At 37.0% G+C, this 12976-nt stretch overlaps 1 protein-coding gene across 2 annotated transcripts; it reads left to right on the top strand.

Moving 5' to 3' along the window:
* The first annotated feature begins 2071 nt into the window (after nt 1-2071).
* On the top strand, nt 2072-11533 carry LOC122077146 (translocon-associated protein subunit alpha-like). 2 transcript variants are annotated; one of them, XM_042642968.1, is made up of 8 exons: nt 2073-2281; nt 2898-3062; nt 3152-3202; nt 3545-3633; nt 8694-8771; nt 8919-9122; nt 10798-10872; nt 11123-11533. In XM_042642968.1, exons 1-8 carry the CDS (start codon nt 2224-2226, stop codon nt 11174-11176), a joined length of 774 nt encoding a protein of 257 aa, XP_042498902.1. In that variant the 5' UTR covers nt 2073-2223; the 3' UTR covers nt 11177-11533. The 2 variants fall into 2 exon arrangements, with proteins under 2 accessions (XP_042498903.1, XP_042498902.1); XM_042642969.1 differs by lacking the exon at nt 10798-10872 and having other exon boundaries at nt 2072-2281.
* The last annotated feature ends 1443 nt before the right edge of the window (nt 11534-12976 follow it).

Here is a 12976-nt window from a genome sequence, read left to right on the forward strand (position 1 = left end):
TTTGATTCAGATCATTTAACTATCAGTTTATATTGTTGAGAATCCTTTGGCCTTGGGGATCATGATGGCAATGAGATTTGGTTCACTAATTTCGAGCTTGCCATAAGAAATAATATGTGACAGAAAAAAAGAGAAAGAAATTCATCTCTCAGCCAAATCTGATGATGGCATCAAATTCTTGGATTCAGCTTGAGAGTCATTACGTTTTCCATCACTACCATAGTGCTATGAGCCTGCCCAAATTCTGGCTGGTCCATTTGTATGTATATTAGGCAGTGCCAATGCAATGCAAACGGTAACCAGAGTCATAAAGAATGCATCAGTTACCCTCGTTAATTTTGTAATGGAGGAAAAGACCCAGTAAAATATGTTAAGTTTGAGCTGAAACAAAAGGAGAGTGCACAATAGTGGTTGGAGTACTATAGGAATGTATAGATGCATAAATGGATGCATGCAAGTATATAGGTGGCTACTTGATTGAAGGGAAAAAGAAATGCTATTTGGTTGGGTGGCTCCTATGCCCATACACAAGAGTGCGTGAAATAACCATATCTTTTTATGAAATAAATTTTTTTACCGATTATATTGACGCTAACGGTCTTATTTGCAGCCTTTCTTGTCCTGATTTGTTTTTTTAAAACAAAATGGGGTCGCAAAACAACGTCGTCTTATTGATCTCACTAAAGAAAAGCCCTTTTTTTGTTTTGAATCAAAGTAGGTCGAGACTATTGTAATGTAATTGATCGAGGGAAGCTACTGCTTCTACAATAGCTCCGCTTCCTTGTCTTGTTTCTTGCAAAGCATCATTCGTGTTGATTTCCTTGTGTGTGCTTTCATTGGCCCTTATGTTGCTACAATGGCCACATGACTAAGCAACAATCTCTTGCTCTTGATTGAATTAGGTTTTGAAATTTTTTGAGATGTGGCTAATCTAGATCATGTACTATCTATTTAGCCATCAGAATTGTCATTTCATCATTCTATCTGAGATAATGACAGCATTACATGAGAATGAATTTTTTTCTTTTTTCATTTATCGAATTTGACAACGAATATCTTTTTGCAATGTTAATCTATGACTCAATTCTTTTGTGAGGAAAATATACTACAAAAGTCTAGTCATGAGAAGATATTTTTAACTGACCTAATATTTGTCTCATGACAGCTTAATAATCTCAATTTTTCCTAGAATTGTGTGAATATATGGTCATCTATCTATACTATTCTTACTTTCGATCCGAGACCTTTTTTGTCTTTTAAGTAGAGTTGAAAAAAATGATTGAAATTTGCAGAGTTGGTATTAATTAAAATACAATTCTTAAAGCTTAAAAAGTGTTTCATATTTATATTGTTTTGAGTGTAGCTAGTTTCAATGTTTCCTCTTTATGGATGGATACTAATTCCCCTATTCTCATTGACAATTTGTCCTCTACTTAAACCTTTGCAATTTGATTTTGATACAGTCAATCCAAAATAGTTTGCTGCTTTTCATTTTTTTTTTTTTTTAATAAATATTGTCGAATATGTGGCTTCTATATGTGCCCTATCTTTTAAGCACTAGCATCATGAAGTGGCTTGATTATGGATTCTATGACTCACCCGTAAACGCAAGAAAGGATGTTCTTCATAGAGACCACGTTGTGTTAGCATCTATTAGTGATATGCCCTAGCTAACCTATTCTTCCATATGGCTCATAATATTTGACCATTACGATAAAGGGCTTCTGTGTAGACCTATTAGCAGGGAAAGAAAAGAAATTTCTACACCAATTGTCAAAAGCATAATTTTAATAATGTGGCAATGTTTATTGGTAATTCTGACTATTGGATAATGGAGGATTTCTTAGATACATATCAATTTCCTATCTCAACCCTATGAATAATCAAGTATGTCCCCTTCCCCCACTTCCATAAACTGTCTATAACCGGTGTTTCAGTAGTAATCCCTAGCACGGAAGGATCTCAATTCAATAATGATGGGTGGGCCTGTATAGATCCTCCACTATTTGGGCCAATGGCCTAACCCATGACTCAATGGGACTCGAAAGTCTTTTCAAGTAAAAAACGCTGTGCCTAGGATCCTGAAAGTAACGGTCATCACTTTCCTTGTTGGCCCTGTTCGGTCATATCGAAACGAGGCTCGTAGAGTTGTCTCTGGGTTTTGAGTGTCGTTTCTCGGTTTCGAGTTTCGACTACCTGCTTCTTCTCTGCCTGATAGGTCTCATGGCGATTAGGGTTTTCATATTCGCCTTTCTTCTCCTAGCTTCTCCTTTTCTTCATGGTATTTTCTCGCATCTTTTCTCCCGATTTTTGGATCTGGATCTGCTTGTAGAGCTTCATTTGGCATGGACTTACCGAATTGGTTCGGGCGTTTTTTGATCGATCAATTTCAGTTTCATTGCAGTTGGCGATGAAGAAAGAGTATCTTTCACTGTGTTGGTCTCCTGAAGTGAGACACGCTGTTCCTAGACTAATTTAGTAGGGCTTTTGCCTTGCTTTCTTGTTATAACTTGTTAATTGTTTATGGCAACTATAGTTTCAGACAAAAACACACTTTTTGCTGAGAAAATTGATGGTTTGTGTATGTAATTTTCCCTCCCTCCCCCATTTGGAGGTCGGGTTCTTCTTTGTGTTGTTATTGTCTCGACGAGTTGCCAATGCGTTTGATATCTTTGTGGTCGGATCTCAGTTGTGAAATATATCAGTTTGGCTCCGTTAAATCTTGTTGAGGTTGTTATTTATTTATTTTTTTTAATTTTGATAACTGCATTTTTGCATGTTCTTATCTGGAATGTTTTTGGGGAAATCAATCGAGTTAATTGGTTGCATGTGGTATTATTTCGACCATTCTTTATAATTTTCTTATGCATATACTCTTCTCGTGTTTTGCTGGGTAGCTGTTAGGTGCCAGTTGGATTCAGAAGTCGAAGTTGCCGAAGCGGCTAAAGGAGGAGGTGATCTTGGGATTGTCAGTGATGATGTCCACGACTATGGTGATAGAAGTTTTAGTCCAGCTCCAGGAATTGAAACTGTCTGTGTTTTCCCCAAAAATGCAGCAAAGTGTAAGATTTGGAATGAGCAACTTTTCTTTCCTTTTGTAGACATTAGCCTTTTGACCTTTTTTTTTTAAACTTTATTTTGTGGTCTGCAGTGGTGCTTGCAGGGGAAGAGACTGAACTACTTGTTGGCTTGAATAATGAAGGTAGAAGGCGATGCTTATATTAGTCAATTTCGTCTTGTCGAGATCTGGATTTGTTGTTATCTTGCTGGTATTGATGTGGCTTAGGTTCCTTAGGATACATTTATGTTAATGCTCGATCCTGTGTCCCAGTGATTAATCTCTCTATTTGTTACAAATTTATCATATGCACATTTCCTGTTTCTTATTCCTACATTCATGGTCCCTTTGTTTGTTATGGTGCTTCTGTTTGAGTGTGGCTAGCAATCTTGTTGTTTATCTTAGTGCTATTGCATTGATCTACTTTGTGGTATTCTCTGTATATTAACACAATGAATACTTTGTGTTTTGTGTGTGGAAACACAGGGGATTCAAATATGAATGTTATTGCTATTCGGGCCAGTGTCCATCTTCATTTTGATCATAATTTGCTGGTTCAAAATTTGACTGGACAGGTAAAAATAGGCTTTTGTTTACATGCATTTCTGTACATATTCATTTACGTACAAACTCCTTGACACACCACATTTGTCTACTAATGGTTACTGTTTAAAGCATATCATGTATTCTAATTTTTAGTATCTAGACTAGTTAGTTTTACATGAAAAGTTGTGGGTGTAGAATCCTGCTCATTGTGTACCTTAAAAGGTGCATGTGGTAAATTTTGAAGGTGCATTTGTGTAGTTCAGTTTGTTGGAAATTTTTTGGATGCATCACACGAGTGTTGAGTTTTGGGTTTGTGAAATCCTAAATGGTAGGGAAGTGTTTTTGGCTGTATTCTCAAATGATGTGGAGAATACTATCCGTCCCACAAAGATAGGCTTGTTTGAGGTTTTCCTCACTGTTTGAAGTTTTGTTGGATTCCTCATAATACCCCTATTTAATCATCCATGCTTTTATACATAGGCTAAACTAATTTAGTGGGTGATTAATACATTAACAACTACCTCCTTAAAATGAGGGGTTTTTCAAACAATATACAATAATTGTTGTTTGCCCAGACTGTTTAACTGATAACATCAGTAATTTGATGGACAGAAATTAGAAATGTATCTATGTGTTTATCCTCAAGACACATTCTTTCCTGCTTTAATAATTGTTGATAATCTGTTTTAATTGATAAAGAATTAGGGTTTTATAGTCCTAATTAATGGCAGGTGTTAACTTATGCTGTCGAGTAAGGGAAGGAGACAAAAGGGTTGGAAATCCACATTTATGACATTGGAATCTTTTGGGTGTTGGATAATCGGGGCTCTTTTTAAAGAATACATTGACATATTGTCAGATTCTTTTATGGGAACTTAACTATTCCCATTTATGTATAGTTTTTCTGGACGTATGATCTATATTTTGGCATTTTCTTGGATACGCAATCACGATACATTGCAACAGAGCTTTCCAAGTTGATTGTAGGCTCAGATCCTGGAAGAAGCTGAATTAAAAAGCAAATAGGGACTCGAAAAGGAGGGAGACATGATTAATTTGATCCACGTACACTTCAATAATTTGTTACTCTCTTCGGCAGACCAAAAGAGATACTGAACCCTCTTCATTGCCAAATTGACACAAATAAGTAGAAAATGAACCCTTCCAAATTGCAACTCACTACTCAATTCTGATTAGCACAACACACCGAAGTGAGAAACCTGAAGAAAATGAAATGTTTTAAAAAATTGATGCAGATCTGGTGTTCCAAAGCCCAATTTGGATCGCTTTGGGCTCACCTAAACACTAAACAAATCAAGTATTATGAATTATGGCAAATCTGTAAATTTTATCACTGTTCAGCACTTAATAAATGTAAGACAGCAAGCAGGAACTCAAATAATGATAGTAGTGGCAGTGCTGTAATTTAGTGAAAGTCCAAGACTACAAAAGAGGGGAACAAATAAGTGAAAAGCAATGCATAAGTGAAGAAGGATAATCTTGGAAATAAAACTAAAATAAGGACAAGAGTTAATATTGAACAAAGGGGAGGGAAAAATAGGGAATCAGACTTGAAGACAATACCATGGAGGGGAGAGGGACTTTTCTTTAACCTTCAAATACAGCAGAGACCAGCAATCAGACTCCCTAGTTTTCAATTAAGACAACTCGCTTGATTCGACTTCTTTCGAGATGAAATTTTTGGCACATTTATTAACTGATGGCCTTCTTGAATACAACTAACAATCATCCAAGATTATAGGTAAAGAAAAAGATCTAAACTTCTAAACTCGAACTTGGCAGAAGGAGAACCAGATTCTTGTATAAGTTTGGTTCTCACAACTGATGCAGATACAACTGCCCTTACCTGGTTGGACCAGCATGATCGGCTTTGGAAGCCAAGGGCCAAGAAGAACCGGTCCAGCCCAGGGTTTTGGTCCAATAAGGGTTGGAAATAAAATTAGCAATTACTTGTCTTTTATTTCATGCCTTTTATTTTCCAGATTTGAAGGTAGGATTTAGTATTTATTTCCTTGCATTGGTTTCCTTTTATTGGTTGTTTCCTAGTTTAGGCTAGTTACCATTTTAGTTAAGTTTCTAATTCTATGTCTATACTTTCCTATATATATCGGCTGTAACCGATGGACAATGGAGAGTGATTTTGATTATTGAATGAAGATGTTGAGTTTGTGCACTAGTGAGTATGTGATTCCCCTCCTTCCCCCTCACTACTCTGATTTTCCCTTTCTTTCCTAAGGCACTCCATCAACAACAGTTTCCGGGACTGGTCTTCTAGGGTCTGATCGCCCAAGGAAGGTGGTTTATGCCCCAAGTTTCAGATCAAACTTCCCATCAAAGAGTTCAAAACAAATTTTTGGGACTGGTACTACCTTCAGTTACAGAACAGGGGCGGATGGAGCAATAATATGACAGAAGAATTGCTAAAGAAGAAGTAATAGGTTAGGGAGGAGGATGGCAAACCAGAGAGATTAATGGAAGTGTATACCTTGGGAGGGAGGAACAAGGGAGAATGGAGGAGGGAAAATGCATGCTACTGGCTAACAAGCCACACAACACCACAACAGGAAACTCAGTCTTTCTTTCAATTCATTCTCATTTTGTAATCTCCAATGTAGTACACCATTATAAACAATTTTTTTACCAATAATCGAAACCAACTCAAAATGGAAACCAAACAAATTAGGCAATATCTCAAATAAAGAAGCTACGAAAGGAACTCTTACGCAATCTACCCACCCAAATAAAATGAAGTAAACTAAAAGATCACATCTTTTATAGACTACCAGCCCCCTTTAGATAATAAAACAGGGTTGGACCGGGTGCGTCTCCGCTTAAGTCTCCAAAAAGGGTCATTCCGGTATGGCCAGGTTAGGGCAACTGCATCAACTTGCCTCCTTTGAAAAGAACTAGACTATGTCGAGTTTGGATGGGGACCAAGGAGGTCATCTAAGTCAACATGCTGGAGGAGGAAGGATCCCTCTGCCTTCTTGAGCTTAATTTTGAGAAGAAATTTAATTTCTTCCTTTCCATGCTTGAAAGAGTATGTATTAGCATCATAGTTTGAGGTTTCAGTTTAGGGTGTGGTTTTGGTCAGGCTTGAAACCGAGATATCTAGGCCGAAACCTTGTAATTTTTTTGCAGCAAATATGGCCAAGATAGATCTTGAAACTTGTCATCTAACCTATTTTAGGCCTTCTAAACACAGTAGAAACATTAGATAAAAAAAAAAAAAAAAAAAATCCAAAATGGTACTTTGATTTCGGACCCTAGGTTTGTAGTCTATATCATAAACAATCTCTAGCTAAGGCTATTCGACGCATTCTTTAGTACTACTAGAAGACATACAATTCAAGTAAATCGACTTAAACTAGCATTAGGAATTAAAGGACATCAAATTATAAATCATTTAATAAACCAGGCATCATATAGGGTTTTGATTCAGATTGGAGAAACTAAAAGAGCCAGGAGCAGGCCTAAAATAACCTTAGGAGAAGTGGTGAGGTAGGTAGGACATGCTTAGCTTAGGCATCGTGTCTTGTATGACCTCAGGTAGAGCTGATTGGAGAGCAAGGATCCATGTGAAGGAACTGTAGAAATAAATCTCTACCCATGGGGTTAGACATTGCAAATTGGGCGAAGTCGGATAATGATGAAGGCTACCTGGTAGGTGCTTCTGAACTCTGAAGAAACAGGCATGATTCAAATCAATAGGGTACACTTACATATTGAGTCTAGACGGATTAAGTTGAAGGTTTCATGGTAGGCTTCTTTGAAGAAAGCCAATATTCGTTTCCAACCTTGGTAGGTGCAGTCGTGAGAATAGCAGCTATGCCACATCATAAGTATTGCCTAGATCCTATTATGGTTAAGAGGACTAGATGCTTAGTTTCTTCTCTACGATTCTTGCTTTTTGGGTTGTTTTCTATCAGCTCATATCATCATCCTGCATTACTAAATCCTTAATAGTATTTTATCTTGCTATAAAAGTGCATTATGGTTGTACTGTTTTTAGATCTTTGTTGCCACTATTTGCGTACTACATTATATATGATATTTATGGATGCATATATGGATGGCGTCATGGCAGCTTTTAGTATTTTTAGTGTTCCTTTTCTTTTGGAGGGCAAGGATCCATGTAGCTGACTCCATTTAGTTGGGGTGTGGCTGAGTTGTTGTTGTAGTAGATATCCACACAAGGTATGCTGGCAGCTGGTTGCTTCTAGAAACTCCTCCCATGCATGGCCTAAATATTGGACCTAGTCCTGGCCCAAGAAGACCACTAAACCTGGGCTTATGATGGCCTGTACCTCTTGTACCTGGAGATATATTTCTTCTGGAGCCTCTGATCCACAGTAAAAGTATTATTAGCGACTTGGGATTTGTTTTTTTGGGGATCATTCCCGATTTATGTTTTTCTATCCCCTCCATGAATTACTACTTTGGGCTTTATTGTGGTACATATTAATTTATTAAGGGTTTCCTTCATCTGCCCAACTTAGATTTTCTGTTTCTAAAACATTTTTTAATTCTGAATGGTCTGGGTAACCATCAAGCATCCCAGGCACCCATCCAGACCATCTCAAAAGTAAAACATAAAATAAAATAAAAAAAGAAAAAAAGAAAAATTAAATAGAAGGATAGCTTTGTAGTCTTAGGCTGAATAGCTGGTATAGGCCAATTTGTCCTCATCATGAAACGGTCAATGATGGTTGATGAATTTACACCTGTATCCTCTGCATTTCATCTCTTTTTATTGTTTCTAAAATGAATTTTCCACCCCTGGTGAACCTTCACTTTATTCTGACAAGTACTACATTCTGTGCGAGATGATCTGTCTCTAGAATACTCATGGTATGCTCGCTCCTCTTTTCGGGTTATCTGAATGCCTTACAAGTGGCAACTTTGGATCTTCTTGCGCATGAGTAAAATTTTGTAGCTTAAGAGAACTGAGGGTAATCCATTGGAAGAGGTCTCACTTTAGAAATCAATCCAGTTAGGTGATTTGAGTAATCATCTTGGTTAGCATTTTTTCTTATTTTTTAAACATATATTTCCGTTGTTATTTCAGGTTTTCAACAATGCATCTGTACCACCTGCAGCTCAGGCTACTTTTCAATATAGTTTCACTGTTAACAAGTACTTGCAGGTATGTGGCATCGATTTTCTTCTGTGGCGTTGGGTGTTTACATTTTTCAATCAGACCTTTCTTATGTTTTGTGATCAGCATTAGCCTTTATTCTACTTTTCATACTCAGCTTTATTTTATGCATGATCTATATTTTTTTGGTTGCAGCCTGGATCATTTGATCTTGTGGGTACAATTATTTATGAGATTGATGAGCAACCGCACCAGAGTTTATTCTATAATGGAACTATTGAAGTTGCTGAGGCCAGTGGCTTTCTCAGCATTGAGTCTGTTTTCCTTGTTACCCTCGGAATTGCTCTTCTTGGCCTTTGTGGGTTGTGGATTTATGGTCAAATCCAGCAATTCTCAAAGGTTAGTTAACTGTTTTGTGCATTACTTGTTGCATTTTTGTTAATTTATTGCTTGTGACAAGTTTTTTATATCTGTGGAGATGCAATTGGTTTGATCATTGTTTATTTGTAATGGATTGAACTTTGTGGATCCCATTTGCTATTTTCATGTTTAATGCCTGATCCTAGCATATATATTTCCCTCTTTGGGTGTTTCTTCTTCATTTTCTGATGATGGCATTTCTTGCTGTAGAATATTGGGCTGTATTTTTCCTTAGATTCTTATGGCCTTAGGGTGTTCCTAGAGCATTGTGTACCTGTAATATGTTATTTGCATAGTTGCTCAATGTGTTCTTGGGTAGGGTTGAAGTATTAGTGCCATATCTTATTGGCCAATACACATTGGTATTGGTGAATACTGATATGATACTTATTTTTCAGAAAAACAATTTGTATTGACTGTATTGGTTGATACTGCTCTATGGGACCAATGCTGGTAAGATAAACTTGATACGCCTCCTTTAAACATGCACAGCAGAAACCGTGAGTGAGATATGAAACTCAGAGCAACTGAAGGCTCTGGAAACCTGTTTTTTCTCTTTGATCTGAGTTGGGGGAAATCATCCAACATAAAAAAGCAACCCTAATCTCCACCATTTCAAGATATTTTGGGGAGTTATGGTCACAGATCGAAACAGCTTTGGGTGAAAACGAGGTAAAATTGCAGATTTTTTTTTTTTTTGGGTGCTTCATTATATTAGGTAAAAAAGACTCAAACGCCAAATCAAGCATCAAGCTGATATATTTACATATTGCATGATAAAGTGTTTTATGCTTCAAAACTGTATTTTTTTATGCATCATAAGCACATCCATTCCGTGATCGTTTCCATACGTATCTTGCATCTCTCCGATATGATACATCTTTTAAAATCACCCCTTGGATATGCTACTTGATGCCGATCCTTAAATCCTTGTTCTTAGGTTGGTGGTATCTCTTCAATAAACATGGGTAGGGGAGGACTTACGTACATTAGGCAATCTCATCTGCAAAAGATATTTTTAGCATGATTTAGAGTGAACACTAGCTATGCTGTGAACGATCAATGTTGGAACTGCTATCACATGCCAAGGGGGACTTCTGATACCCCTTTAGTCCTGTGGATAGAAATGAAGGACCAGGCCATGTAGAATTTTCATGGCTCCAGGGCTGAAAGCTTTCACATGCTATAAGTTGCAGAGCTGAACCCCATGCATCTCAAAAAAACCTCTGAAATTTTCTCTTTGTTGTTGTAGCTGGGGGCTTGAAGATTGTTGACTGCGTGATTGTGTTTTCAGTTTTTTAGGCTTTCAGGAGTTCTCCCTCTGTTGTACGGTAGCTTTGTTGTCTTAATAAAATTTGTTAATCGAAAAAAAAGTGATCCTTTGAAATTGGAGTTCATTATATTACTTTCTCTTCTTCGATGAATAGGAAGTTAGTTTTCTACATGCTTGACCATGCTTTGACCTTTTCTATGCATTCTTCCATAAACAAAATATAACCATGCTAATGGAACTTTTATTTTTTATTTTTTTAGAAAACAAAGAAGGCATTTCTACATGCTTGACCATGCTTGACCATGCTTGACCTTTTCTATGCATTCTTCCATAAACAAAATGTAACCATGTTAATGGAAATTTTATTTTTTATTTTTTTAGAAAACAAAGAAGACATCAAAGGTTGAAGTGGGTACTGGGACTATAGATGCTGCCTCCATGGATGAATGGTTGCAGGTTAGTAATTTGTACCATCACAGACAAAAAAATTTCACATAATTATTTTCTCTGTTGTTCTTGTGCACCCTTCTTTTCCCTCCAGAATTCTAACAACCAGACCTTCTACGATGTTCTGATGTGTGGTTAATTCTGCCTTTTTTGCTTGTGCATGAAGTCCTACTGTCCTAGGTTCAATTAATACATTCTTTTGATATACTACTTGACTGACTATCCCATTCCCCCATTTTTCTGTTCTGTTTCTTAATAGGGAACTGCCTTTGCTCAGTCACGGTTCAGGAAGGCAAACAACAAGAAGAACTGATGCTAGTTTAGCATGAATTTAGATCTGAGGAAGAAGCATGACCCCTTAACTCATCCTAGGCTCTGGCATTTTTGTGGTCTCTTAATATTGAGGTAGTTTTGGGGGCAAAATAGCTGATGAGGCCCGCCTGGCGTTTGTTTCATGCGGACGAAGTTCCCTGGACTTCCCTTGGAAGTAATGGTCTGTACTGCTTATAGTAGGGCTTCTGAAGCACCCAGAGGTTGAGGCGAAATATTGCAATTTTGTTCAACCTTTTAAGTGTAATTATTGTTCTATGTTTAGATGATTCTCATAATTTATTCCCCTCTTAGATGGTGCTCAGGTCAATCTAATGGAGCTCCTGGTTCATTCTTTCCATTTGATGATGTTTACTGCATCTCCCTAATGCAAGCAATGGTAACAATGATAGTAGATATGGAAAGTCCCTCCACATCAACCATGTAGAGAAACTAGGTCAATAAACATTATCCCCAGTGGGTAAGCTCAGTCGACAAGGATCAACACCTCACAATTAGGAGGTCCAATTAAGGGGTCATGAGTCTATTAACATTATTACTTAAGAAGCTAAAATACATTACCGTTTGTCACATTAGGTTCCAAAACACGAAGTAGAAAGATAACCTCTAATTCGGATTGTTGCCAAAAAAAAAACCCTAATTCGGATCAAACCTGTTCGCTTAACAATTGCAGTTGGTGCATCACTAGTTCAAAGGTCTAGATACATTATGGGGAAAATGGAGATTCTTTCCCATGCTCTCTCACAAAAAGTGAGTGATAAATACATGTTTTTATTTTATGGGAGAAAGAATCTTGCGAGGCTGGTGTTGCCTATGCCTAGACACAGGCTGGCATAAAAAGATCAAGCTGCCCCTCGTTTTGTGTGCTAAAGATGTTTTGTGCTCTCCCATTGGTCCCGCACACCAGTGTTGTCTACACCAAATTGGTAGAGTTCTTTTTATTTTATTTTATTTTTGTTGGGCAAGAGAACCCTCTCCAATTAGCATTCTCCCACCCAGACAACTGGGTGTGCAAGTACCCAATGCGTGTAAGTGAAGTTGCGCTTTTTTCACATCAAGCTGTGTGTAGGTGCAGTTGGGTTTTTTCACACCCCGCTATGTCTGGGAGGGAAAATGCTAGATGGACATGGTTATTTTCTCCATTTTTATTTTATCAATTTTAAAAATATGGGATCCACAATGATTGGTTATAGTGTGTAAATTATTTTTTTTATCACTACAATTCTGATGATCCCTGCAACATCTGCGGTGGTGAAGAGTCCAGTTGCTAACAAAATGCTTTATCAGCCAAATTAAAAATCCACCCAGCAACTCCAAATAAATTGAGAATATATAACTTATCATAATGGCTTAACATTTGAAATGAAACAATCACAAGCTGTAGTTAAGCTTTATACACAAATAAATAATCATGAACACTTGGTGGTACTGATTTATGTTACCGATCACTCTTGAAGAATGTAATCATTCCATATGGTGCAATATAGGTTCTTGAGAATTGAACGACCTTCAAGATGAAACAACTCGTTATGCATTCTAGTAGTTGTTGCACTTACTAGGCTATGTCGGGATACATTTAGGTTTTGCTCAATCAACCAAAGGAATAGAATTAAAAAAACTCTCAGAAGCTTGAGAGAGAAACGTTTTCTTGAATCAACAAAAAACAAATTTAAAAAAAAAAAATCTTGATAAATACATTTACAATTACAACACTAAAACAAATCAAGAAGGTATTAATGAAACAAATCAAAATACAATTCACTTTATTTTGACTATAAAAAAG

This window comes from Macadamia integrifolia, chromosome 4 (assembly GCF_013358625.1).
Source record: "Macadamia integrifolia cultivar HAES 741 chromosome 4, SCU_Mint_v3, whole genome shotgun sequence".
In the NCBI taxonomy this organism is placed as follows: Eukaryota; Viridiplantae; Streptophyta; class Magnoliopsida; order Proteales; family Proteaceae; genus Macadamia; species Macadamia integrifolia.

What these genes read in the sequence shown, in the direction of transcription:
- LOC122077146 (XM_042642968.1), top strand. Translation starts at nt 2,224, where the DNA reads ATGGCGATTAGGGTTTTCATATTCGCCTTTCTTCTCCTAGCTTCTCCT. An exon ending in TGTTGGCTTGAATAATGAAG is followed by an intron (nt 3,203 to 3,544) that starts GTAGAAGGCGAT and finishes GTGGAAACACAG; the next exon opens with GGGATTCAAATATGAATGTT. An exon ending in CCATGGATGAATGGTTGCAG is followed by an intron (nt 10,873 to 11,122) that starts GTTAGTAATTTG and finishes GTTTCTTAATAG; the next exon opens with GGAACTGCCTTTGCTCAGTC.